Genomic DNA, 27659 nt, shown 5'->3' on the forward strand with positions numbered 1-27659 from the left:
TGAGGTGAATGGGTGAGAAAATATTTTTATTGTCGTCTATAATAACCTTACTCTGACTTTCCGCCTACATTCTTTTCAACAGTCATTTAGAAGTAGCTACTGCTTGATAAATTTTAATTAATTCTTCGCCTTTTTTTGTAATTGTATTTTTGTATTTTGATGCCAATTTTTAACACTGTTATAATTCCAGATTGTTTATATTTCAGTAGGCACTTACACAATTGCTTATTGTTTTCTTGCGAGAAGTTTTGTTTTTGGCCATTTTTATACATGTGATCCAACAGGTATTTTTTGATGCCTTGAATTTTTATTTTGAATGTTGTTTATACTATTGTATTTACATTTTTTTAGCAGGCTGGGTATGTAGGGGTAGCGTTTTTTAAATTTTAGAGGTACAAATAATTTTAAAATAATTAATTTTGAATCCTATGCTAATTTGGGATGAACAGAAACATATCTAGTAGACTGGGTATGGTAATTGTATCAGTGTTAAGCTCACATACATCCTGACGATGTTCAGGTCTAACATTGATAAAACAACTGTATTCATTTTTAATTTTCATGTATTTTCTGCTGTTTGAATTTTTAGGTCTAAAAATTAATATTCATTCAGATCTCAGTCTCAAATATTGACTGTTCATTCACCTGCTAAATTTTCATCGATTTATATATTTTTTATTTATTATAATGTATTTTATTTATTATTTAAAAAAAATTATTGCGTTTGTTTAAAATTTATTTGAAAAAAATTTGGCTATTTGTTTATAATTTAACTTTTTAAAAATTTATATATATAGTGTATATATATATAATTGTCTTCTTCGCTTTTTATTTTAATTTTTTAACTACGTTCACAAGGTTTAAACTCTACAAGCTAGTAGGTCCTTCCTAAAAATCTTGTATTTTTTTACTAATAGCAAATCGCTATTTATTTTATTTTGTACATTTACCTAACCAGGCCAATTATGTATAGTTTTTCTTACACCTTAATGTGTTTTTTCAAGCAGACGTGTCAGGAAATGGAACAGAGAATTGACACTAAAGTTTTTGACTAAGTTTTTTCAGTTAATATTCAAGAAGAGTTTCGTGTACAGTTTCAATTGTCTGTTTCGACGAAATGCGTTATGGAATTAGCTGGATTCGAATATCATTATAAAATTTCCCCTGAAGGGTCGGTAATGAGATTCGAATTGGGCTAATTTACCATTTACCACTTTTTAGTTTTTGTATTTTTGCTTAAGTCTTATATCACACTTTTATTCTATTGTTTAAAGTTTGCCTTACCTTGATCAACATTTCACTTACAATTAGATTTGAATTTTATTTGTAAATATTCTAGTGATAATAATGTTTACACTTAGTTGCACTTTATTTTCCGTATGTTAAAATTTGTTTCACTGTAACCGCAGTATCTAAGCTACTTTTTAGCGGAAGCACTAAGAATATTCTTTTAACTTGTTTTCTAAATTTTGCAGCTCAATGCACAAAAGTTCTTGACCACAAAGGTCTTTTTTAATTTCTTCTCCTTTCTTTAGTTTGTTCTCCTTTCTTTAATTATTTATATATATAAAAGTAAATGAAAGACATATTAATATCTTAAAAAAAATATTGTGTGCAGAGCTGCTGTAGGATTAAAAGTAGGAAATAAGTAAAAGTGAACCTACTAACTAACTCTAGCTTAATTTGATGGCATTTAATTTATAGGATGACAAAACTTGAAATGCGGACAGTTTGTCATTCCTTGTCTTCCTGTTTATCTTCATAATTTTTTCTTGCAATTTGTCCTTTTGTCTTGAATTAGGAATTTGTTTGTGTTTGTAATTTGATCCTTTTGCTTTGAATTAGGAAGAATTGTAGAATTAAATATTGTAACATTCAGCTAGGCTTACTGGTGCTCACTTTTTCGTGGCATATACAAATACACATACGAAAAAGTGCAATATTATGTAACAAGAAAGCCATGAACTCCTTATGTTTAATACAGATATTATTTTATATGAAAAAGAAATAATTGCTGCTTAGTTTGACATGTGTAATGTAAAGAAGTCAGTGTAGTGCATTGCCACTGTAAGTGGTGGTAACTGCCGTTCTGTATCCCAGTACAGAAGGGAAATTATGTTCATTATGTATTTGAGGTATGCAACTCGGTAGTTTCGGTATGTTATCAGGTTTCATCTGCTGTAGCTAAGATTGGTCTGTGCTGTGCTATCATGACCAGATGCATTTATTAGGTGATACATCTAGTAAATGCATGGCCTGAGAAAGAACAACAGGCTGCTACACTTCAGATATGTAATGGTGGTTATCCGGTGCAGTGAGAATTGGAAACCAGTGGCATCTTATACCATAATGCTAGATGATGGATTGGTACTCTGATATGTAATGTGGGTCTTACTCTGTCTGTCCCTGTTCTACCGTTGGATGGCATCATGGTGCTACAGAGGGGATTCATATGAAAATTTTATATGTCATTGATCCCATCATATGCAATAGTCTAGGGTCTCATAGCAGTCTCAGAGACCTATGATATGCATTCTGAAGTAATGGGTACCTGGCAAAAATTTCCCAGTGGTATGTCAGTGTTCAACTGTATGTGCAGTAACTGGTTGCTTTGCAGTACATCAATTTTTCTAATACTTGAGTTGTGGCAGTACTGTCCAGTAATTAACTATGCATATAGTATGTCCATTATCATGGTCTTTCATATGATTCAGCTGTTGTGATTTTTCACTTCATTGAGTCCATTTTTCCTCATGTTTGCATCACTATGCAAATAGTCTATCTTAACACAAATGTTAGTTTCTCAAAAGGTAGTTTTCAGTTTCAATATGCCATAGATTTCTAGCCGTTAAAGTTGGAAATCTTTTTTATGGCAGCCATATTTCTTAACAGGATCTAGTTTAAGCTGCCTATGCACAGGAACAATGAAAAACACAAATCTGAAACTTAACAGTAGCTCTTTGTTCTACCCATGTACAGTGCTTCCAATCAGTATTTCTGAGGTACATAAATGGCATATATGTGTACTGCTATTAATTTACTACCTTTCATGATTATTTGCATATCATGCAATTTTAAGTTGATCTGTTGTATCTTTCCTATTACTCTGTATATAAAATGCTTATTTTGGAATTAAAATTATGATATGAGTTAAAATTATGTAAGTTACAAACATTAGTTCATAATGTTAATAAATTTCAGATTGGAATGCAGAACTTAGTGTGTATCATGTAAATGGCTTTATGGAAAAAAAAAAAAAAAAAAAAAAAAATTGAGCTGGTTCTAATTGTGTGAGGTTTGATGTAGTGAAGCTTTGCAGTTTCATAGGCCATAATAATTTTAGAATTTGGATTTAACAGCATTGTAATTTTAAAATGATCATTCTTGGAAATAATAATTTATAAATTTTGCATAGATTGAAAAGAGCAAAAAATATTTGTAGTTAGATATGTGAAATTTCTTATATTGTTCTGCAATTCTAAATTATTTTTTCTATTTGAGATAGAACAAATAATTATTGTATTAATGATAATCATGGAAAATATTTATTACCGAATGTATGGGATAACAATTAATTTGAATCAGTAATTAGTTCAACATATTAGAATGCTAGAAATTAACCATTTTGGGGCACTTAAGAGATGACACATAGGAGACTAAACTGCCAGACAGACAATGAATGAATTGCGTACATTCTGTAATAAGGTTACTGTAGTATTTAAGTTGAAAGGGATCATTGATTTTATACATATAATTTTAGAATTTCAGTCTTTTAATTTTTCTTGATTTCTGTGATCAGATCTTTTGCGGTTTTAAAGATGATTCCTTAAATTTCTTTAAAGTGTTGTTTAATGTTTAATAAACATTCTACTGCTCTTTTACTGATAAATACTTCTAACACAATATTTTTCCTCTTTTTTTCTGATAAGCATCAAGAATTAGTTATTGAGTTTCGTAGTATTTGTTTATATATTTTTAGAGACTGTTTTTTTGTGTGAATGTGTGACTACAGCCAAAGTTACCCCCTTCGAATGGCAGGCACTTGCCTTATCAGCATTGGCGACTTCTAAGGCCAGAAGTGGCGACCATTTTACTATGGAGGCTCCTATTAGGTGGCCACCATTGCCTCCTATGAGGGGACAGACAATTTACATCCATGCCTTCTCCGGCATTCGAACCCGGGCTCTTCAGTATCGCAGTTGACTCCCATACCCAGTATACTGCTTGGGCGGGTACTACAGCCAAAGTATGAAAGCTTTTAAAATTAAGTTTTAAAATCGACATCATCTGTAAAAGTCAGCCTATAGTGTGAATTTTTTTATGCAGTGCAGTCCATGAGTTTTGACTTTTCTGTCCTTATTTTGTTTCATGGATTCAACATCCATATATAATGACTTAATGAGTTTTACATATTTCCATCTATTTAGTGCTATTAATACAGATCAACGACAGTGTGGAAAAAAACCATTGGACATTGATAATAGTTTGGTTTTTGATTGGGTTTTATGCGCTATCTGAAATTTACTTTGTACTGGAAAAAACTAGGTTGTTTTCATGGCTATCCATAGGTGAAGCATAAATACAAGCCAGTGTTCCTTTAAAAAAATCCTCCATAATGACTTTTTTTTTTTTTTTTTTTTGATAGGTAGATAGTCTTTTACATGCCTTGTCATAGCTGCTAGGTTGTAACATATATTTGTCCCAATTTGTTTTTTTTAAATTTCTAAATTTTGTGTTACACATAATGGATTCTGTATGCATTTTGATCAGTTATTTTCGTCCAGTTTTCTTATTGCTGAAATGTACCTTGTTTGTAGAATTCATGGCACTGACCCAATTGATTAATGTAATTAATTTTTTGGTAATTACTTCCTTCCCTCCCTTTTTTTCCCCCCCTATTTTTTCGCCTTTCCCTAAAATTTACTTCAAGTGTTTTTACAGAAATTTAAATCTGATAATTTTAAACCATTAAAAGCATTTTGCAGAGCTATATACAGATAGTACTCTGAAAGCCGAAGATCTGGGTTATATGATGGGTGAACTAAAACATCAGTATAACAATTTTTGCCAAGTCTTCATACAAATATGTAGTTTGTCTATGTCATGGTGGAACTCCAGTACCTATTCTGTTGGCAATAACTGACCTCTTCCTCTCAGTGACTTTGTTCATTTTTTCTGATTATAGGCAGTGTTTAATGGAATAAAAATTTAGCTGGAGAGCAACTTGTATTATAGGACTTCTTTCTATTGTCACTAGAGAGGGAGAGAAAAGAATTTTCTTTGGCTGCAAAACAGCACTTGAGATCACCTGTGTTGGTCGTCTTGGGTTTGACCATCTTTTTTTTTTTTTTTTTTACTAACATTGTAAAGTCCACTTTTCATTTCCAGTGATGAGTTGTTTGAGGAAAAACTAATTTTCATTGCAGTTAAGTAATGAAACCTTGCACAGACAAATTAATGTGCAATTAATGTCCATTAAAATTGCAACACCATGAAGGAAAGCAAATGCGAAAAAGATTGCATGTAAACAGTGTGGTATGAAGACAAAATGATTAAATATGTACGCACATTGGAGTTGTACGCACATTGGAGTACAGGGTTGCAAACTTAGTAGAAACAGCTGCCATACCGGGCAGCTAAAACGGCCTTTAAACCATTAGGCATGGAGCTGAGAATACAGAAATGGACAACTCATTTCATGCTGCTTCATGTCTATGCCACATTTCATCAATTGTATTAGCTGGAGAGAGGTGGCGGGCCAGTCTCTCATTTAGCCATGACCAGACGTTTTCAGTGGGTGACAGATCTGGAGACTGTGCAGGCCAGGGTAGCAATCAAATACCCTGTGTATCGAGGAAGCTCCGAACACGACATGCAACATGTAGTCTTGCATTATCTTTACTATATATTGTTTAGGAATATATGGAATATACTGTTTAGGGGTCTTGAAGATAGGGCACAACCACTGGACATAAAAAGTCAGAAATGTACCCATCTGCTTTGATTATCATCCATCCGAACTAGAGATGTGCGTGTCGTGTACCAAATGGCTGCCCAAGCCGTCACACCAGGGTGCAGAACCTCTATGTCGATATCGAATGCAAGCAGACGACATGCAGGCTCCTGGGACCCTCCAGACACGTATACGGTCATCAAAATACTGCACATAGAACCGGCACTCATTTGGAAAGGTGACATTGTGCCACTCCTGTAGCCAGCTTTGTCATTTCGTGCACCTGTCGCTGTCTGTCTCTATGCTACTTTGTCAAAGGAAGCGAAGTAATGGTCACCCTCCTGATAGTCCACGCTGCTGCAAACGTCGACGCACCTTATGAGCTGATACTGGGCGTACTACAAACTTGCCCATTTCCTGACTAATGGTCCGTGATGTGGTCATACAGTTTTGCAGGGCTTACCTCACAATATGTCTGTTCTTTCTGGCATTAGTCATGGGAGGGCATTGAGATCTTGCATGCTGTTCACTATGATCCTCAGCACTTTATTGATTCCATATTCGCATGACAGTGGTTGGATGTCGACCAGTGCGACCGGTGATATCACAGAACGATAATCTACACTCTTGACAGGCAACGATCCTGCCTCTATCGAATTTTGAAACTTGCAGGTAAGCATTTCCTCTTCTCATCCGAGGATAACATGATATTCTGAGCAAACTCCAACCTTACAAAGCACTTTCCGAATGAGAAATCCACTACATGACTTTTCTTTTATGCTGTGCTTCAGATGTCTTTTCTCCCTCCTGCATCGTCTAAATGTGCTGAAATACTCACGATTTGCACATTCCAACTTCTTCCTTTGACATTCGTCAGATCATTCCTTCCTCATGTTGCAGTTTTAATGGCCAGCAGTGTAGTACCAAAATAATGAGCTTGAAGTCTTTCATATATGACTCAAGACCATAATGGTATTAATATTTAGTGTCTCACCATTCTCACTAGTTATCAAATAAGAGGTGCTATTAATCATCGTTTGATTTTATCCACAGCTGTGGTGACAGGTCATACAGCGCAAAATGTATCTTTGATATGAAAATTTCTTTTATTTATCTCCAACCCCATTTTCTGTTTGTTAAATCATCTGCAGCACCAGCCCTATACATGATGCAAGGTAACAAGGATCTCTTTTTCATAATAAAGAAAGGATAGTAAGAAAAATGTCTGTTATTTGTATTACTATAGGGCATATTGATCACAATAAAGCAGCTGGGATCTAAGTTTTAAAATGAGGAATTTTATCCGCTTTAATTGTATAATGGTTAAGGGAAGTGGAAAAATGAGATAAATATGCTACTACCCCATTAATTATCCATATACACTGAATGTACTTTGGCATTTGCTTAAAAATTATTTTCATTTTATAGCATTTCAAAATGTATAAAACAATCCTGACCATGCTTTAATGAAAATATATATGTATATGCATTCTATGTTTATCTCTTAAACAAAACATTAATTAGTTGATGACAATCAGTAAAAATTCAGCTTCAAGAGTAGATATGGCAAAAATCAATATGAGTTTTGTTACCTTGCAGGTATTATTTATTTTGAAGACAGTATTAAACTTATTAAATGCTTACTATATCATATGAAGTGAATGTTTTTCTTATTTTAAAAAACTCATACCTTTTTTTAAAAATTGTTTTTACATATTTGTTGTATCTTTGTAACGAAAAAACATTAGCAATTTGTGCTTTTGTAGAATATATATCAATTAAAACTTGTCAATTTCAAATCAGTAGGAGCCTTTGTGTGTGCTGTAAAAGTGTATCTTTGTAGTAAAAAAAAAAGTGTTGGCAGTTATGCTTTTACGCTTTTGTAAAATAGTTATCGATTAAAATTGTCAATTTCATATCGATAGGAGCCTTCGTATATGCTCTTAAAAGTGTCATTTTAAAATGTGTATTCATGGCAAAGAGTAAAATGAGCTTTATAATCTAATTGTGAGCATTTATCTGATGTATGCTAAGTTTGTCAACATATTGTTGAATACCTTATAGTTAGCAATTGTGGTCTTTTTAAAAAGGTATGAGTATCATAGATCCATGGCATCATTTAAGTTTTCAAAATTTTTTAAAAATTTGTGTGAAGAGTAGATAAATTTGGGTTTTATTGGAGATGCTTGCTTGCTTTATATCAGCATTAGCACAGAATCTGTCTTAGGGTAATCTCTAAGTAAGAAAGAAACAAATATAATCTTTCATTCTACAAATTCTAAACTATTTTGATTTGATCATCTTTACACAATATGCATATGTGGAGCCTGTTTCTTGGTTTTGAATTAGTGTAGCTTTTAAAAATATTCTCTAGGTAGATTATCATTACTGTTATAAGAGACATAGTGAATTTTCTTTACTGATAATTCATAATTCTTCACGATTAATTTATGATTCATGATTTAATTTTTTCTTTAACAATGAATTGAGCATTCAAGCACAAACAATATTGTTTATCAAAATGTTTTTTTGTAACTTTCTGTTACAGTAATTCCTGTGATCCTTCATGCCATGTTATCACTTTTATGATGGCATAATAAATAAGTAAAAAAAGTAATTTGAAAGTAAAAAAAGTAATTAATAACCCATTGTTAATACAGTTAGTGACAAATAATAAAATTATCCTTTTCACATTTGACTAATTTCTATGACAAGGTAATTTTTAGTTTAAGTGCTGTATATACCCATGTATAAGTTGACAATGTTAAGGAAAAAAATCAAACTTTGAAGTAGGGGGTCGACTTATACGCAAAACCTTAAAAAAAAAAAAAAAAAAAAAGAAAGAAAGAAAAGAAGATCTGCCGTCGCTGATCGATGACACATCAGACTTGATTATTACATATATCGTTATCGTTCGTACAGAAAAAAAAAAATTATTTATTCTTTGCATTTTATTTATTAGTTTTTTATTAAATTTGTTTGTGCAGCATTTGACAGCATTTCCAGCATGTGTTCATGTTTGCTTCCAGAAAAATGGTTGGATGGACTACACCCGACTGATTGGTTTCAAAATCTATGGTTTAAAAAACCATATGTAATTTTAAGGAAACCTTCCCTTTTGATTTGGGATATGTTTCGACAGCATCGTGCTTATCATGTGCTAAAATGGAAATAAATAAAAATTTGCTAAAGTGCGAGTGTAATTTTATCAAGTACATCGGCATGCTGTTTTATCAGCGGTGGCAAATTTATTTTTCTCAAAAGTCGGGAGGGATCGACTTATACGCAGATATATACGGTACCTGTTCTTAATCATAAATATTAAGCTATTATTGCTAGTACCAAATATTATACAAATAGGCTATCTGATGTGATCTGAAAAGGATCTCTTGTTTTTAGGTATGCTCTGTAGTGTGACTTAAATATCTGTATTATAAGTATCCTATGATTTTGTTTTGTTTTTGTTTCCCAGATTAATTTTATGCTATCTGGTCACAGTCAATTTTATACTATCTAAAGTGCGCTATCTGGCCACAGGTATTGGGATATCTACCAGTGGAAAATTTTGGCTGTAATATCAGTGGCATTATCAGGATCAAAGCTAACCATTTTTTCTCCAAGTGCGGTATCTGCGAGTCTTTAAATTCTGCTGTCCAGAACCTCTCTAAATTCTATAAATTTTACTATGCATGAATTCTGGCAGTATCTCTTCTAAATTCTAAAAAAAATTTCCATCTGTAGATTTGCTACAAGTTGCTTTTCTAAATTTAAAAAAAAAAAAAAAAAAAAACTGCTTATGGTGTGACTGCACTGGTTGCATTGCCCATGGAAGCATGACTTTTAATGTAACAGCGGTTGACTTTAGTAACATAAATCAAAATCATGTACTATAAGAGTAGTATGCATGAAAAATCTGTACATCACATTATCAATAAATTTCCAATCATCAGTCAGTTCAGAATATTCTTCGGTTGTTAACCATACCAATGTTGGTAAAGTAAAGAGGAAGTTGGGTTTGGTAATGTGAGTCACATATAAGTATTGAAAATGCTGCACCTTCCTGTAACAGTATGCAAAATTTCATTATGTCGCGGTCCTCTTACGCCAAGAATGAGCTGGTTTTTGGTGTCTGTGAGGCAGATTATGAATATTCAGGTTTATCCAGACATTTTCAATTAACCTGTGCTGTTTGTGCTCTGGAAACTGTCTGAAATAGTTCTGTACTTTATCAATGTGAGAGTGCTATTCTAAAATAATGATCTGTTACTGCATATTTCTGGGAGATACCTATGGAGGAGCCTATCTTAACTTCAACCAAATTAAATATTTGTGTAATAAGTTAGAACCAGAGCCACCACCAAAATAGGTGCAACCTGTGTGGTTGCACTGGGGGGGAGCAACATTTTTAGAATTCTGAGAAGCATCGAGTAGCAAAATTTTTAGAATTTAGGGGAGGCAATGGGAAGCAGAGTGGTAAAATTTATAGAATTTATGGAGGCATCGAGTCACAGAATTTTGGAACCGTAGAGAGTACACTTGGGTAGCAAACTGCCTAGCACAAACTGTGGTTAGAACAGCTATTATAAATGTGTTTCATTCACACAAAATTAGTGCCTAAGTTATCAGCTAATGTGAAATTTTAAGTTGTAACCTTCTAGAAATTTATTCTTTTTCATTGCACAGAGGCTGTGACAGTAAAGTATAGACTGACAGTTTATTAAATGGATAAAATTTTTCATTAAATGCTTGCCATATTAAGTATCTCAGTAATTTTTCCAAGATGGTTTGCATGAAATCTCTGAAAATCTTTCTTATGAGTAAGCATTACAATATGTAGGTTGCTAGATTGTGCTTTGACTTAGAATTAAACTTATGCCTTCTTAAATTTGAGATTAGAAGTATGAACATCATGAACTTGCAGTAGTTGATCATTCTTTAATTTTTATTATTATTATTTTTTTTTTTTTTTAAATATATATATAGCCGAAAGGGGAAATTTGCTCAGAAGGACTATTAATTTTGTTTTGCCATTTTGCATTGGTTCACTCTAAACGGCATTTCACTTTTCAAATTGTTGCCAGCAAATATTAGAGCTCTGCATTATAAATAAGGAAATTAAATAATAAAGAATCTGCATGAATGCATGTATGTTTGTCGCACTGAAAAAACAATGGTACCTAGAGGCATCAAATTTTAAATAATTTAGTCCTCCACTCAAATATGGGCATCTGGAAGCCCGAATTTGGAATTAGTATTAGTATGTATTTCCTATTTTGTAAAACTTAAATGAATTTCTGATTAACAAAATCAATGATTTCAAAGCAAGCAATGGCAACACTGTACGGGGAGGGGTAAAAAAGTTTTTATCTTCAGCGCGCGACACTGTGCATCAGAAACTCTGATTTTCGATATCCTCTTTTTTAATGTTTTTGTAATATTGCTGTTGAATATAATTTTACAGGTTAAGGGTGAAGAAAATGATATTTAATAAAGGTAACTTAAAAAACATAAAAAAGTGTCCCTTTGGGCATAATATAAAATGATTATTTCATATTAATGCTTTCAGATTTTACACATATGTAAATACATATCTATATTTTTTAAATGGGTGGCTTTGCAATCCCTTCCTAATTGTGTTGGATATATTCCCATCTGTATGCAGTACTGATGGAGGCCAGCTCTTCAAGTATTTTATTTCACCTGAGCACTTTGACAAAAATTTGCTGTAACTAGGAGTTATACTCTTAAGTCTGTAAATGTATAGGGAAATAATATGATTGTAAAGCTATGGAATTAATGGCCAGATTCCTTTTTTGATAATGGATTGTACTTTGGAGTTATATCCCATTGTAAGACAGAGATGCTTCAAATTATAAAGAAAAATAATGAAGATTTATATTTTATCTATATTTTTGCCATTTAATACACATATGCATATAATGGGGGGGGGAGAAGTAGTAATTCAAAAATTCAGCTTTTATTTATACCTGTAAAGGCAGAATTTTTACTTACATGCTTCAGTGCTGCAATCTCATTGCTTGTTTGCTTTAAATACTGATGTTTAACTAATTAGTGTTTGTTAAAAAAATAAAGAACAGCTTTAGACATTTCAGATGCATCTGTACATAAATTGATCATCTTGATTTCTGAATACATATTACATGTGGCAAATTCTTAGCAAATATATACTGTGTTGTTTGATACCTTTATCTCCCACGGAGTGACTACCCAATGGCTGAAAGATTAAGGCTACTAAAATATCCTCACTTGGCCCAGGTCTGATTTTTAATTAGGGCTCACTGAACAAGTTTTTCATGGTTTTCTTTATGAGGGTAAATGAAATACAGTATAAAGTCCATTATCCGGAATGATCTATAATCCGGACCTCAAAGCCACAAACTTTTTTGTATGCTTTACACATGCATATAATGCGTTTACGCATGCATGTAATGCGTTTACACATGCGCGTTTAGTACAAAAAATGAAGCACCTTAAACAACTTACATTGAAAGAAATGTATAACAAAGTAAGCAAGTAAATATTAAGCTCTCTCTCTTTTTTTTTTTTTGTGTGTATGTGTGAATTTAGATACCCTTTAGATAATAATTTCTCTTTATGCCTGTAATGCATTTACGCATGCGCATCTAGCACAAAAAACAAAGCAAACAACTTACATTAAAAGAAATGTTTAATAAAGTAAACAAATAAATATTAAGCTATTTTGTAAATTTTGATACCCTTTAGATCATAATTGCTCTTTATTTCATAAATTACGGTTTAATATTTTTAATTGTATAATTTCTGCTTGCCATCTTACCAGATTTAAATTGATGATCTATAATCCGGAAAAACCCCTAATCCAGAATCGCCGAAGTCGCGACGAGTCTGGATTACGGACTTTGTACTGTATAAGCCAGTGATTTCAGAATGTCCTTTACAAAGGAATGCCTCCTTTAGGCATATAGCAGTCATACGTTTCTCACAGCTGAGTAAACATTTACAAACCACTGTATTTTAAACTTTTATGTCAGTCTGACTGTGTTTTAATGTTTATGTGAATGACACCCTGAAAACTGAAATAATCATCAGTTAATGTGACTAGATGAGACAACTGTAAGACTCATAAGCTGGATACTGTAAGTACGTGAAAGGAGTCTTCAATCTAAATCTGGGAAAGACCCAGTACTTCTATAGTTATTGTTCAGAAGGTTTGTTGTTTAAAAGATAAACCTTTTTCTTGCAGTCACTTGAAAATAATTTTATCGAGTAGTAACAAGTTCTTTACGTCTAGAAGGTCATGTTTCTTCTCATATTCATTTATGTCTGTTTTGTGTGGACTTATGTCTTTGAAACCAAATATTAAAAATGTGGCCAATTCTACTCCTGTTATTAACAAACGGGCCTTTTCGTTTTTCATTGAGGCCTTGATCGCTCTCTAGCTTGAAGAATTATGACTTTTATTAACTAATGACTGTTTTTTCCATTTTACTCTTACTTTTGTGGCCATGTTAAGTAATTTTAGCTGAATTAGCCATTTTCACTTTTTGAGGCAGTTCTTATTTTTAAAACAACTTGACTGACGCCATTTTGAACTTTTTCCACGTCTTTCCAAGTCTTTCGACCCCCCTTTGGTTTCTTGGGGCGAGTTCCCGCCAGCGGACAGTCTTATCACATAGGCTGTTGCCCAGTGACTTTGTTTACCCCTTCTTACGTCACACAACAAGTAGGAGAGCGTTGAAAGACACAGAGGGGAATTACAACCCCTTTCAGTTTATGCTTCACGATAGAAAAAACTGCATAGCCACAGGTCTGCTTTTTATGTTTCTTTTTCAAAAAAAAAATTTTCTTGGTCTTAGCAAGACCCACACTGTTAGATTTCATTTAAATTTAATTTCAGATTTCTAAATTTATAAAGGTTTAATTCTTTAAGCTGGCAGGTCTAGCCCATACGTTATTTATATTTTGACTAATAGCAGACCGCTATTTATTATTATTTTTATTATTGTTGTACATTGGAGTTGCATTTTCATTTTTTTACACCTTAATGTGTCATTTTGAGCGGACGCGTCGGGAAATTGGAACAGAGAATTGAGAGTAAAAAAATTTTTTAGGGCAATTTATCTATTTAATTAAAAATTTCGTAATGCTAAAGTTTCAATTGTCTGTTTCGGCGAAACAAGTAATGGAGTTAGCTTGGTTTGACGTTTAACCAGAAATTTCCCTTGAAAAGCCAGGTTGGACCTCAAATTGAGCTAATTTACCATTTTCCGCTTTATAATTTTTATATGTTTTTATTTGTTTTATTTGTTTTTACTTGTTCCATCGATTGGTTTTTTATATGTTTTAACTTGTCACATCGATAGGAATTTAATGTATTTTTTGCCTTTAACTTGTATCCAACGATTGTATTTTACTGCATTTTATAATTTACATTTTATTTCGCGTGTAGCCTAATTTTTCACCCTTCAATGTCATTGTTTTTTTAAAAAACTGTGTTGAACTTTTTCTTGGAGCCACAGCTCCTGGTAACTTTTTGGCGAGCTAACTACAATTTCTCTTCTCATTTCCTTAAGTTTCTTAATTAATGGATTAAGAATTCATTAATATTCTTAATTAATGGATTGTAATTTTACATATATATATATATAATTACAAAAAATTATTGTAAATTTATATAAAATAGCAAATAATTAAAAGCTTTTACTTCATTCAAGTATAATAGACTATGGCCTGACAAACGGCTCACTTTTAAACAGGAGTGTTTTTCTACTATTAGCTAAACAGTATCTCATCAGTATTAATTCTTCTAATTCCTTTTGGTCATATGCTCATATTTATTTCATATAAGGGGAAAAAGTGCAGGTCAGATAGGTCATAAAAATTATGCAATACCATTGTAAAATTTGTAGAAGAAGCTACTGTAATATATTGATATTACATATTGTATCATCTGGAAAATTCAGCAGTTTTTCAAATCAAGTGTATTTTCTTTTAATGATTTTATTACTGCTGATAAAGAGTGAACTTTATCAAAGGAGATGTTTTTAAATATGGTCTTTTCTGCTCACTTTCTGTACTTCTATCTTGCTATGGCATAGGTTTCGTTCAAATGGCTGTTTCTGATTACACAGTTGAAAATGGTTTGAGAAGTTTAAATACAGAAATTTTGCCCATGCTCTATACAGTAATGTTACATGATAGTAACATCAAGAAGGAGGTTGCATCCTAAAAAAGGAATGCTTTGTGTGTGTGGGGGAACTACGGAGAATTGTATACCATTTTTTGTAGATATCCTACTCTGCGAAACCTCATAGCATTTAAAAGAGCCAAAGCAAATGCATGAAAAGTAAGAAGGCAGAGCCAAAGGAAATCTTGGATTTCGTATGTGTCATCAATAACATCCTCTATGCCTAGTAAGCGGGTTTGGGAAAAAGTTCAAAAACCATGCAGAATATATAAGACCACTCACTTTCCTTTTTGGGAAAAGATGGCCGAGTGATCAGCTACATAGAAGAAATTGTGAATACTATTGGTGAGACATTTGCTGCCATTTCTTCCTAGAGAAACTATTCACCTGCATTTCTCTCTATCCAGCGCTCTGAAAGAAATTCCATCGCATTCAACTCTTTCAAATCTGAGTCTTAGAGACTTTACTTTGCTTGAATTAAGGAGAGCTTTGTTGCAGACACATAGGTCTTCTCCGGGTCTTGATGGCGTGAATTATGAAATGCTAAAGCATCTGTGCTATAACTCACTGATTGCCCTTCTCATTCTTTACAATAAAGTGTGGAAGGAGCATACTTTTCCCAGTGCATGGAGGAGAGCTGTTGTAATTCCTATTGCTAAGCCAGGGAAAGATCCAAGAAATCCCTCCAGCAATCGGCCAATTAACCCTTACGAGTTGCATATGTAAGCTGTTTGAAAACATGGTAAACAGCCGCCTAGTCTACTTCTTGGAAAAGAATAATATTATATCGCCTTATCAAAGCGGATTCCGAAAGAGGAGAACAGCCGTAGATAACATGCTTCTCTTCGAGACATATATTCGAAAAGCTTTTGTAAGAAGAAGTCACCTAGTTTCGGTATTCTTCGACATTGAAAAAGCTTATGGTAAGACATGGAGATACAGTATACTTCGGGATCTTCACGAGAGTGGCTTGCGCAGCGACCTATCAATTTTCTTGAACATTAGAACTTTTCCAGTAAGGATTGGCTGTGTTTTGTCAGATGTTTTTGAACAGGAAGAGGGTGTGCCTCAAGGCTGTGTGCTTAGTGTAACCCTGTTCATTTTAAAAATAAACTGTGTATTAAAAGAACTTCCTTCCACCATCTTGGGATCTCTATATGTTGATGATTTACAGATTAGCTGTTGAGGGGCAAACATGAAATACGTAGAGAGGCAATTACAAATGGCTCTAAATAAGATCCAAGAATGGTCAGACAAACAGGGATTTACATTTTCGAAACAGAAAACTTTGTGCGTGCACTTTTGTAGGAAGTGAGGTCTCCATCCTGTGCCTTAGTTATATCTGAACGATACGATTATTCCAGTTGTGCCTGAAGTAAAATTTTTAGGAGTGACGTTCGACCAAAAATTGACTTTCCTTTCTCATGTTTTAAATTTGAGAAAGAAGTGTTTGAAAACACTAAATATTTTGAAAGTGTTGGCGAACTCCTGGGGTGCAGAGCGTTGCTGTATGCTTCGCCTTTACAGAGCACTTGTCTGCTCTAGACTGGACTATGGCTCAGTTGTTTACGGATCCGCTCTGTCATCAGTATTGTTAAAACTAGATTCTGTTCACCATCAAGCTCTGCGGATATTTGTTCAGGAGCTCTCAGGACTTCTCCTGTCCAGAGTCTGTATGTTGACTGTAACAAACCATCACTTTATCTGAGGCATGAGCAATTATCCCTTTTGCAGTATTTTAATATTTTATCGCAACCTGAACAACCTAACAAGTTGTGCTTCCTTGATAATGTGTGTAGCACTTTATTTGAAACACGTCCATCATGTCCATCATACCTTTCCTTTAACAGCACACCCTATCATTGAGGAACTCTCCCTGTCTGATATGTGTCCCCAAGCAGTGCAGAATTTAGAAATCCCACCTTTGGAAAATGCACGGATCCAGCTTCTAAATTTTTTCAATCATCACGTGAAGGCAAGTGCTAACAGCATCATTTACACAGACGCTTGCACCATGCTTTCTCTGTCTTAACATCTGAACTAACTGCAATATATTATGGTCTTTTGTACATCTCAAAGCTCTGCCACAAAAAGTTCATAGTTTATACAGACTCATGTAGTGCTTTTAAATCGTTGGAAGCTTTTCCCAACACTCAGAATCCTGTGGTAATAGATATTCTCAAGATTCATATAAACTTAACAATTCGAGGATATGAAATCCTGTACTGCTGGGTTCCCGGGAATAAAGGGAAATGAGCTTGCAGATATTGTAGCAACATCTGCTGTTGAACTGTCCAGTCACCTTACCCCTTTTAGAGACATCTGCTGTGTCATCAAGGGGAAGATCTGAAAAAAAAAAAAAAAAAAAAAAAAAAATGGCAGCAAATTTGGGATGTTCAGCTTCACAACAAGTTAAAAAATATAAAGCCTAGAATTGAGCATTGGTATTTTGCTGGAAATCGTAAGGAGAAAGTTCTTTTGACTCACCTCAGAATTGGTCACACTAGAGTGACCCATAACTATCTTCTGAAAGCTGAAAATGAGCCTATTTGTTTAAATTGTAATGTTTGTGTATCTGTCCGTCATATTTTAATCGAGTGTCTATGTTTTAATAGTCTTCGTCAGAAATATTTTAATAGCTGTGACTGTTTAATCGGAAGAGAGTTCAATTGTAATTAATTTTATTATTTAGAAGAGACTGGCTTTTATTACCTAATGTAATTTGTTGTGAACATTGTGTCTTGAATTTTAATGTGTGCTTTTACCTTGTTTTTATATGACTTCATCCTCTGGATTTTGTACATTTGTTCACCTGTTTTTATTTATTGTATTTTAATCTCATCAGTTTCGATCATCCCACCTTGTGTTTGGCATGTTATAATCATCTTTGGTTTTGCGCCAAAAACCTCACTCACTTAATTTTGCCCGTACTTCTAATCATGTTCAATTTGGTAATTGGTACTATTTTATAATTTCAGCCACTATAAACTTAATAAATCTCTTTGTGGATTTTTTTTCTTATTTGTCAAAAACTTCACGAGGTTTTAAGAAAAACAAAAGAACATTTTAATGGATTGGAATTACTTTAATTATATTGTAAGAGATTATCATTGTGTTTAAAATAATTTAATAATCATTCTTTGCACTCTGTAATGCACTTTTTACTTGCTTGTCTTGTAGTGTGATAAAATAAGTCCACTGTTTGATAATATTTCTTATTGATAAATATATGTTTCAATATATATGTGTAATTATTTACTTCGCTAATTTTTGCAATAAATTAATGTCTTTAATGTACATTCATTTCATTGTGCTACAGTTCATTTTGCAAAATTTTGTTCCACCTTTTTTTTTTGCTTCAAAGAAATTCTTTAAAACTATATCTGTGCATAATTATTTATGTATTATGTTTTGGCAGTTTACTTTTGGTTTGTGGTTTATGATTTTTTGGGGGTGCTATGTTTTGTGTACCTAAAATCATGGATGCTAAATCATCCATGTTCCATGGTTGATCAGCCAACCATCTGTTGGAACATGAATTTTATTTTTAGTAATACAGAGCTAGTTTCAGCTTGTATTGTTTAATTTTTTTCTGTATTGTATTTCATTTATTATTTTAAATATTCTTTATTATATCGGTAATAACATCCATGTCAGCTTAGTGTGTTAAAAATTAAAAGAAGAAGGCAATTTTACAGAGGGCTTATGATAAGCTAAACTGTTAAAAGATTAATAGTTTATATCTTTTTTTTTTAGCTTTTGTTCTTTTTGACTATTTTAGAAACTTTAGAGATTATAATTATTTATGAATTTCTTAATGTATCAAGTAAAAGAAAAGGATTTTGTAATATGTTTATATTTTTTACAGCCACAAGAACTGTTGAAAATTTGGCTCAGGGTGCTTTTACTGGTAAGGGCTATAAATTTTTTTATCTTCTTTCTGAAGCTTTAGAATTTCATTATTTCAGTCAGAAAATTGTATAATAATATCGATTTCTTGATTTGGAAACATTAGTCAGGCCTTCCCTATTGAATGGTCCAAGTCCAAAATATACATTATTTGACCATATTTTTTTCTGCTAAAATATGCTAATGCATAAATTTTTCCTGATTAAGGTTTCTGTACTGCAGCATGTTTTGTGAAACTTTCATAAGTACTTTCTGATTATCTGCACCTTCTACCAAAAATCCACTAAAGAGAATTAATGAGGCAATATGCATACTATAAAAAAGTATTTATAGCATCTGACGATGTTGTCTGAAAATATTTATGTATTTATATGGCAACTCGGGTATGTGAGTAGCACATGTGTGTTTGAATACACAAGGATTTGTAGTTTTGTCAGTGTTTACTTTTCTGATTAGTATAGTTTCCATTGAGTACATTTGTTTTTATTGTGATGATTCATAATGAAACTGTGGATTTTTATTACATTGGTGTATTTCTTTGGAGTGTACGTTGAAGTTGCAACAGTTCTTAGGCAGCTGTGATCAGGGTTGATACACAAGTGCTGAAGTTATGTGCAATGCCGAGTTTGTGTTTAATCTCTGTTTAAGGGGAAAACAGATCACTGTGTACATGAGGAGAGCATTCTTCTGTGGGAAAAAAAGAATGTAAAATAATAAGCAAACTGGACATCATTGGAATAAATGTTAAAATGCACAAATACTTCTGCTGTAAGTGGGCAATGAATTCACAAATGCTCTTCAAAGTCTATAGCAAATTTGCGATTTCAGTGTGGGTGTGTATTATCATAAAGTATCTTTTCATATAATGCAGCAAGACTGTATTAATTGTAATGGAAACCACCTTTGTATTGTAATTTTTAAGAGATGGATATATTTGAATAAATTGTAGCAAACTGTCTTTGTGTCTAACAATACTTGTGTTTCCGCTTCAATTGTTAGGAAAACTGTTTAAAATGCTTGGCATCTTGCAGGAAATAATTTTTTTTGAAGTATGTTAAATATAATTTTTTCAATAATTTCATTCAAAGATGATTTATAAGTTCTTAATAATATGTATGTTTGAAGTTTTTTTTTTTTTTTTTTTTTTTTAAAGGTTGAGGTTTTAGTTGATCTTAATATAACTATCAAATCAAAAAGGGGGGAGGAGGAGGATTATATTGTTCTTAAATACTGAGAATCTGTTTTGGTGTTGTTTTCTTGGTAGATGCAGCTAAATCCTTACTTACAGTTATAAATTTTTTTCATTTTAAATATGAATATAATAAAAGTGCAAGCTGAAAATTTTGTGGGAAACATGGTTTTGCTCTAGAATATGGACTCTCCCCCCCCCCCGTGTCAGTCTGTAGCAAGCAATATCTGCCATGTGAATTCTGACAGCCCAATAAAATTTAGTCTTGGTAAAGTTGTCAGAATTAAAAGTCATAAAATCACCTGGGTGAAATGCTTGGGTCTTGTGATAATGAAATTCCAGAAGATGTAAAGGTAATTCAAAACGGTCGTCGAGTAGTGCCTGGTGAACGGATGGACTTAATGAACTGCTATTGACTTTTTCTTAGACGTTGATAATTATAATGTTATTTGTGTGTTTATTGCTCTGTATTGTTATATTTATATTCACACATTTATAGTTCTTAGTTCAATTTCATGTCATTCGTTTAAGTTTATGTGTATTATATATGTATACATTTTCACTGCTTCAATTTGCATTGCTTTTAAGGCTCGTTTTTAAGGAGGATGTTGTGACTCCTGTTAAGTTTAGCATTTCGATTTTATTATTATTTAATAGTTTGTTTTGTAATTTTTTTTTTTTTTATGTTTGAACCTGGCAACCAGTTTTGTTTTTGAATTTGAATATTGTGATCGGAAAATTCCTGTTCTAAGCAGTTAAGTAAGCAGCAGTTAAGTTACGTTACTGAGATACTGAATGCTTTTTATCATTAAAATGTATGGATCATTTGATCATTATACTATACATGTAAATAGTCGCATTAATATGTATGTGTTTATAAAGTGAAATAAATTTGATATTAAACAAAGTTGGATCTTGAGTCAAAATACATACCGATGGCAAGATTATAAGTAGGAGCTCTAATAGTAGGAAGAGAGAGGCCAAACTGGAAAGGGTGGAGTAAAGTAGGCATGATGTTATATAGGGCATAGAGTTCCTCAACACAAGTGATAAATGATTTGTATGTTTTCAGTTGGGGGGCGGGGGAATACTTATTCCAATGTTTCAAATTCAAACTTTCATACTTATCACAGAGTTTTAAAACTTGCTTTTCTCTTCTAAATTTTAAAGACTCAGTGTCAGTCTGAATCTCTATGGCAGGAATTGGAATGGAACCAGCTGCACCAGTAATAATCATGAGTGCCTTATTTTGCATCAAGTTAATATCTTCTTGACAGGTTCTGCAGGCAGTGGCTTGCAAGTTCACTCCCCGTACTCCAAAGCAGGCCTGACATAAGTTTTATATGAGGTCAAAAGAGTATCAGTCAAGGAACCCCAAGTGATGCCAGGCAATCTTTTTAAAAGTTTGAGTCTGTTATTTCCCCTGTTAATCATATGGACATAGAAATGACATATACTACATGGATGATACTTCATCATGGCATATAAAAAAAGTGATGTATTATCCAATTCATTAAAAAAGCTTGAATTGTAGTATTATTATTTTATTGTTGGCAAATTCTGGACATTCCCAAAAGTTCTCTTGAGGATATATGAAATATTATCCAGAATATTAAATCTGTCCTTGCTTGCAATCTGTCAAATTTTGCTGCATCTCCTTTTCCCTTTCGTGGTAATGAGTTTTAAGTACAGAAAACTTTTAAAAATTGGTTGAAAGCACATATAAAAACAATTTTGTTTTGCGTTCTTAATTTTATATTGTATCTAGAAATTATGGAATGATATTTTTAATAAAATTCATCAAGCATTTATAAATTAGATGTGTAAAAATGAATGAACTGCTTTAAGGCTGAATATTAAGTGCCTGATGTAGAAATGAGTAATTTGGAATAAGAAAAGTAATGAAGATATTTATGTTTACCCAGCTAAGGATTTAATTTTATATGTCAAACGCATAATGCCTCAAATAATAGCTTATATTTTAGAAGACAAAAAATTGCGCTTTTAAATCGAATAACAATTATAAAAAAAAAATCCACTAGAGAAACGAGAAACATTAGGAGTAAGATGTATTAAATATTTATATTCTGTCTGTTAATGAAATTATTATATTATTGATGTATTGCACACAGAATTGATACATTTGAGATTATACATGTTTGAGTGAGGTTAAAATAGCTCTAATCAAAATGAAATCATCAGCTATTTTAAAACAAAGGAGGAGGGAATATAATATCAAAAAAGTACTTCATTTGCAAGATTAAATTTTGAATTCTATGAGAAAATTTTGAAGGAGAATTAAAATATTTCTGTAGCATTCAACTTTCAAAGTCATCTTTCATTTAATTGTATATGAGACTTAGTCGATCCCAGGGGCAAATTTAGTAGTATTTATTAATATTTATTAATTTTTTGTTCAGACAGTGTTATATTTTCCCCTTTTGAATAAAAAATAAAACAAAGGAGGAGGGAATATAATATCAAAAAAGTACTTCATTTGCAAGATTAAATTTTGAATTCTATGAGAAAATTTTGAAGGAGAATTAAAATATTTCTGTAGCATTCAACTTTCAAAGTCATCTTTCATTTAATTGTATATGAGACTTAGTCGATCCCAGGGGCAAATTTAGTAGTATTTATTAATATTTATTAATTTTTTGTTCAGACAGTGTTATATTTTCCCCTTTTGAATAAAAAAGGATTTGAGGCTAATACTATTTCCTTCTGTTGCATGCATAGAAAGTTAATGTTATACATGCTGATTCAAAGTGGAATTTTTTAGGTCGTTAAGCTTTATCAACCAAAATTTATAACCTTGCATTGCCAAGAAGTTGGAGGTAAAAATACTAAAGAAAGTATAGGGCATGTTGAAGAATTCTTAAGGTAAATGAGTTCTTAATTTATTGTATATATTTAATTTTGCAGGTATAAAATTAGATTGTTTCATTACTAATATAATAGGTTTTTTAAATTAAAAAATTGACAAATTATTCTTGATAAATGAACATTTAATACTCACATGTACACAAATGCATACGCACATAAAAACCATGTCCAGAAAAGTGATTACACAGCCTTTATTTTCACAACTGTTAATCAAGGATATCTACTTCCAGTTACAAAAACAAGTTTTAAATTACATGAATATTCATGCCTTAGCCCCCCCTTTTTTTTCTTTTCTTTTTTGTTTAAAAAATTGAACTTTTCAAATGATACAAAATGTATTTTTTATGCAGTTCCCTGGGGCCTGTAATTCTTACATTCAGGAAATTTATATCCCTGTTATGAAAAATAAAACACAAGCTTAACTTCCAATATGACAAAAATTGTCTAATATTTAATTTCAAAATTTGGGATTTTTGGCATCATTGTCAATTTGCCTTGAGATGCCTTATTAATAAATATATTAGAATAATTTGAGGTGATTTTTTTCCTTCGGAAATGTCATTCAGTGGTATTCTTTTGTGGTTTACTAGAATGTAACCTACTTTAATTTTCAGTTTTGATCCATATTGTATGCTGAATGAATTATCTAATTAATTGATAAGCTTTCAAATGCTGAGAGGATCTCATTAATTATGAAGTTTTATTATTTTAGAATCATGATATAATATTCATACAATGAAAGTCAAACTAGAAATATTTTTCATTTTTAAATTATTCAAACAGTGCTACGAGTTGGCTGTTTGTCAATACTACTTCCAGTGTTTTCTAGTACAGGGGTTCTGTAAGATTTTGTAAATAAAATTTCATTTTTGAAAAGCATTATGTTGAATAATACTTATAACAATTTGCATAGAGTATTTATCAGTTAATCTGTTGGGTCATCTAAAATTTTCTGATGATAAATACAAATGAAACTGAGCAGAAACGTAGAAAACCTACATTGAACTTTTTAGCGTCATTTTATTCCGAGTTTTTGCCCCTATAATTTTTGTTTTGGTTCTGTGACATCTCTCAAGCACCTGGAAAATTTACATTTTAAAAAGTCATTGGGATCATTCTTAAAGAAGTTATTGACATGTTGTTAAATAATCTCAAAAAAAAAAAAAAAAAAAAAAAAAAAAAAAAAAAAAAAAAAAAAAAAAAAATGAACTGCAGGCTATTCAGAGATTCTTTAAGTAACCTGAAGTGATGCAAATCCAAGAGGGCAAGGTCTTGAATATGGGGGTGGGTGGCACAAAACATCTCATCTATGCTCAGTATGTTTTCGTCTGACATTCATCGAAATGTTGGGCCAATCATACTTGTGATAGAAAGGTTGGTCACTTTTAGGCTCTTTGCATTGATTTTTTTTATATTAAAACTGCCATTTGGAAACAGTATTTTTCTGAATTCGTCTGATTTGGTGGCAGCAATTTGTAGTATATAATTTCTTTGTAGTCTTTCCTTGCACAAAGCATTAATTTTATTGGATGCAGTCCCCTTTTGGTATTACTAACCAAAAGAGATATTTTGGCTAACCTTATGATCTTTCTCATGTAATGTTGCATAGTTCAGAGCTGAAATTTACAGGCTTGTAGTTCTCAAACTACCTTGGAACTGTGTAATAAGAAACAGCACACATTTTGCTGGCAATCTAATTAGTATTTTTTTTTTTCCATTTTAAAATAAATGAGCATAATATGACAAAAATAACTTATAGGTTCTCTGTTCTTAGCACTGTTCTGAAGAAAAAAAAAATGTGCCCAGCACATTCTAGGTTAGGTTATTTAATTATGGCAAAGCCTCGAGGGCTATCTCCCTAAGGGGAGGGATGCCTTCGTGGAGGACTTTCTAAGGGAAACTGGCTCGTATACACGTTACACATGGGGAAAACCACGAAAACACCCATGCAGCCAGCCCGTTCGCAGGATTCGAACCTCGGATCGAAGTACCAGTGTTCAGCGACTTTACCGCTCGGCCGCTGGTGGGCCTATTGATTTATATGATTATAACATTCTAGAATTATGCAATGCATATGGAAAAGATCGTATTTGAACATGTCCACTTTGATCAAGGTTACTCAGTATCAGAAGTAACAAAATAATAAGAAAACGTACTTCAATTTGAACAATGCAGAATTTTTCAGATGACCCAATATTAACATCAGAAACCTTTTTATAAACTTATATATTATCTTCATTATGTATAAATGCAAACATTGTGTTCAGTTTGTGTATGGTCCCTGAATATGATTTCAAACATGGAAATTATATAATCTGGTTCAATTTTTTGTATCTGAATTTAAAATTTTATTTTTTATAATTATGAAAAGTGTGAAATATTCTTAAATATAACTGTAGCAACCCAGGATTTGAATAAAAAATTACATTGTATAGGTTTTTACATAATTATTTTTTCTTAAATTCAAAAGAGTTTTATGTAATAATATGGTTGCAGTAGCGCAGGAAAGTTATTTGCTACCAAAATTTTAAAGTGTTTATGTGTCAAATGTCATATTTTTACCTTTATTGGCAAAAGCAATTTGATGGACAAATATTGGGTATATTCTGCTGTAACTTTGATTTTCAAAAACTCAGCAAATTTTGCACATTGTTGATGGCAATGTTCTAAGTATGGCCAATAACATATTATAAATACGAAAGTAATATATGTGAATTTCCTGTATGGGAATTTCAGATTTTATGAAAATTTTAATTCAGAGTTAAATAATAATTAAAAAGTAAATAGTTTACTATCTGCAAGATTGCATTTTAACTAAAGTTAAAACATTTTTAACTAAAAAAGATTAAGAATTTTTAAAAATTAAGAATTAAATATTATTTTAAAAAGAATTTTTTAAAAATAATATTGTTTAATGCTTCTATGCACTTAACCAGTAAAATCCGAAGATACTAAAATATATAACAAAAATCAGAAATTCAAGGAAAGGATATATGTAATAAGCAACACTATACAAATAAATTTTAATCTAGATTAAAAGTTGTGTAAAGAATGCAGATAAAGTAATTTGAACTCTGAGAACTCTGAGACAAAGTAAGAGAATTCTGAGAGGATTTGGGTATGATTTTGACCTTGTCGCATTTAATTGTTGAATATGGATGCTTGGTGAAGAATTTAACCAAAAATTTGCTATTTTCTTTAATGAAGTGGCTGGCAGAGAACCCGGAGATACCTTTTTTATGTTGAGTAATCATTGTTGATAATTTTCTGGATGTTGAGTCATATATTGAGTTTCTGTGCTAGTATCTTTGCTACAATTTGGTATAATATATATATGCCTGAAGTATCTACTATGGCAATGTCTGATTTATATGATTATAACGATTTTCAGACTGATGGGACTGGGGTAATGGAAAGTTTATAATCAAATCTTCTAAAGATGGAGTACATATGTGGAGTGATTTGGTACTAGGGAGAAATTCCAATAAATTTGCTATTATTTGATCAGTAACGACTTAATTTTTGTAGAAGTGATTGTAGAAGCTATTCCCCCCCCCCCAATTTTTATGGTTGAGTTTTTCCTTATAATCAAGAATATATCTGTTGTTTTTAAACACTTTTAGTTTGTATTTATATTCAGTTTCATAAAACTGGTGTGCAACAAAAATTGTTGGCTTATTTTAAGTAAAAGGTAGCTGTTTTAAGCTTTTATTTTTTACTTAAAATGTAACTCTATTTTTAAACAAATTTTATAAAAATTGTGAAATATAAGTCTTTACATGCCCCCTGCTCGCTATGATTATGTTAGTAAAGATTTACACTCACTATAAAGAATATGGCATTAATAGTGTGACTCAAGTAGGAAAAGAAATTTACCGAGATATTTAATTTCTGAAATGATTTTGACATACCATGTCAGCGCAGTTTTGAAAGTTCGGCTAATTTGAAAATTTTAGTAATTTTCTGTAAAGTGATTACAGGCTCCTTGAGCAGATGCTGACAAAGTATATATATTCTAAGCCTTGTATGATATGTGTTCTATGTTGCAGTAGTAAGCTGCCCCTGATTTGCATTGTTCATCCTGTAGTTTGATTTCTATGATGAATGAAACAAAGTTCTGCTCAGATTTTTAAACTGTTAAATATAAAAGTCATCAGTGTCACATCATGATATGGTTTATGCTGCCCTGATCGGTATAATATTTAGTAGTCCTGGCTTCTGTATATTTCATTGGGTTTGGGTTTGAATCCTCTGGGAGGCATGATGTTTGTATGGCTTGATGACGACATAAATATATGGTGAGCTGAACTCCTGTTGAGTGGCTTAGCGATAGCGATTGGGAAAGAGGGGTGTCTTCAGGCCTTACCCTTGGGGGTTGATCTCCATGAAAAGCGGGGCAGAACTGAGCAAAGTGATCCTGTGACCTATTATGCTGGTAAAGGCCCATGCAATTTTAAAAAGATTCCAAGACAACTATGGATTTAATATGAAAAAACATCTTAATTGCAGATATTTACAAAATTTAGAAGCAGTAG

General features: G+C 32.1%; 1 protein-coding gene across 13 annotated transcripts in view; it reads left to right on the forward strand.

Moving 5' to 3' along the window:
* The window catches only part of LOC118204815 (inositol polyphosphate-5-phosphatase A-like), a 326182-nt gene that overhangs the window by 180188 nt on the left and 118335 nt on the right, over positions 1-27659 (forward strand). For 10 of the 13 annotated variants that reach the window (XM_085820268.1, XM_085820269.1, XM_085820270.1 and 7 more), the window contains exons 3-5: positions 210-284; positions 19009-19050; positions 23021-23121. The exons of 1 other annotated variant lie outside the window; for it this stretch is intronic. In XM_085820268.1, coding sequence (XP_085676394.1) covers positions 210-284; positions 19009-19050; positions 23021-23121 — 218 coding nt within the window. The remainder of the gene's footprint in view (positions 1-209; positions 285-19008; positions 19051-23020; positions 23122-27659) is intronic. 2 more of the 13 variants (XM_085820272.1, XM_085820273.1) reach the window with 1 other exon arrangement.

Source organism: Stegodyphus dumicola, chromosome 7 (assembly GCF_044657685.1).
Source record: "Stegodyphus dumicola isolate Sdum_Otavi_A_Nest chromosome 7, ASM4465768v1".
NCBI lineage: Eukaryota > Metazoa > Arthropoda > Arachnida > Araneae > Eresidae > Stegodyphus > Stegodyphus dumicola.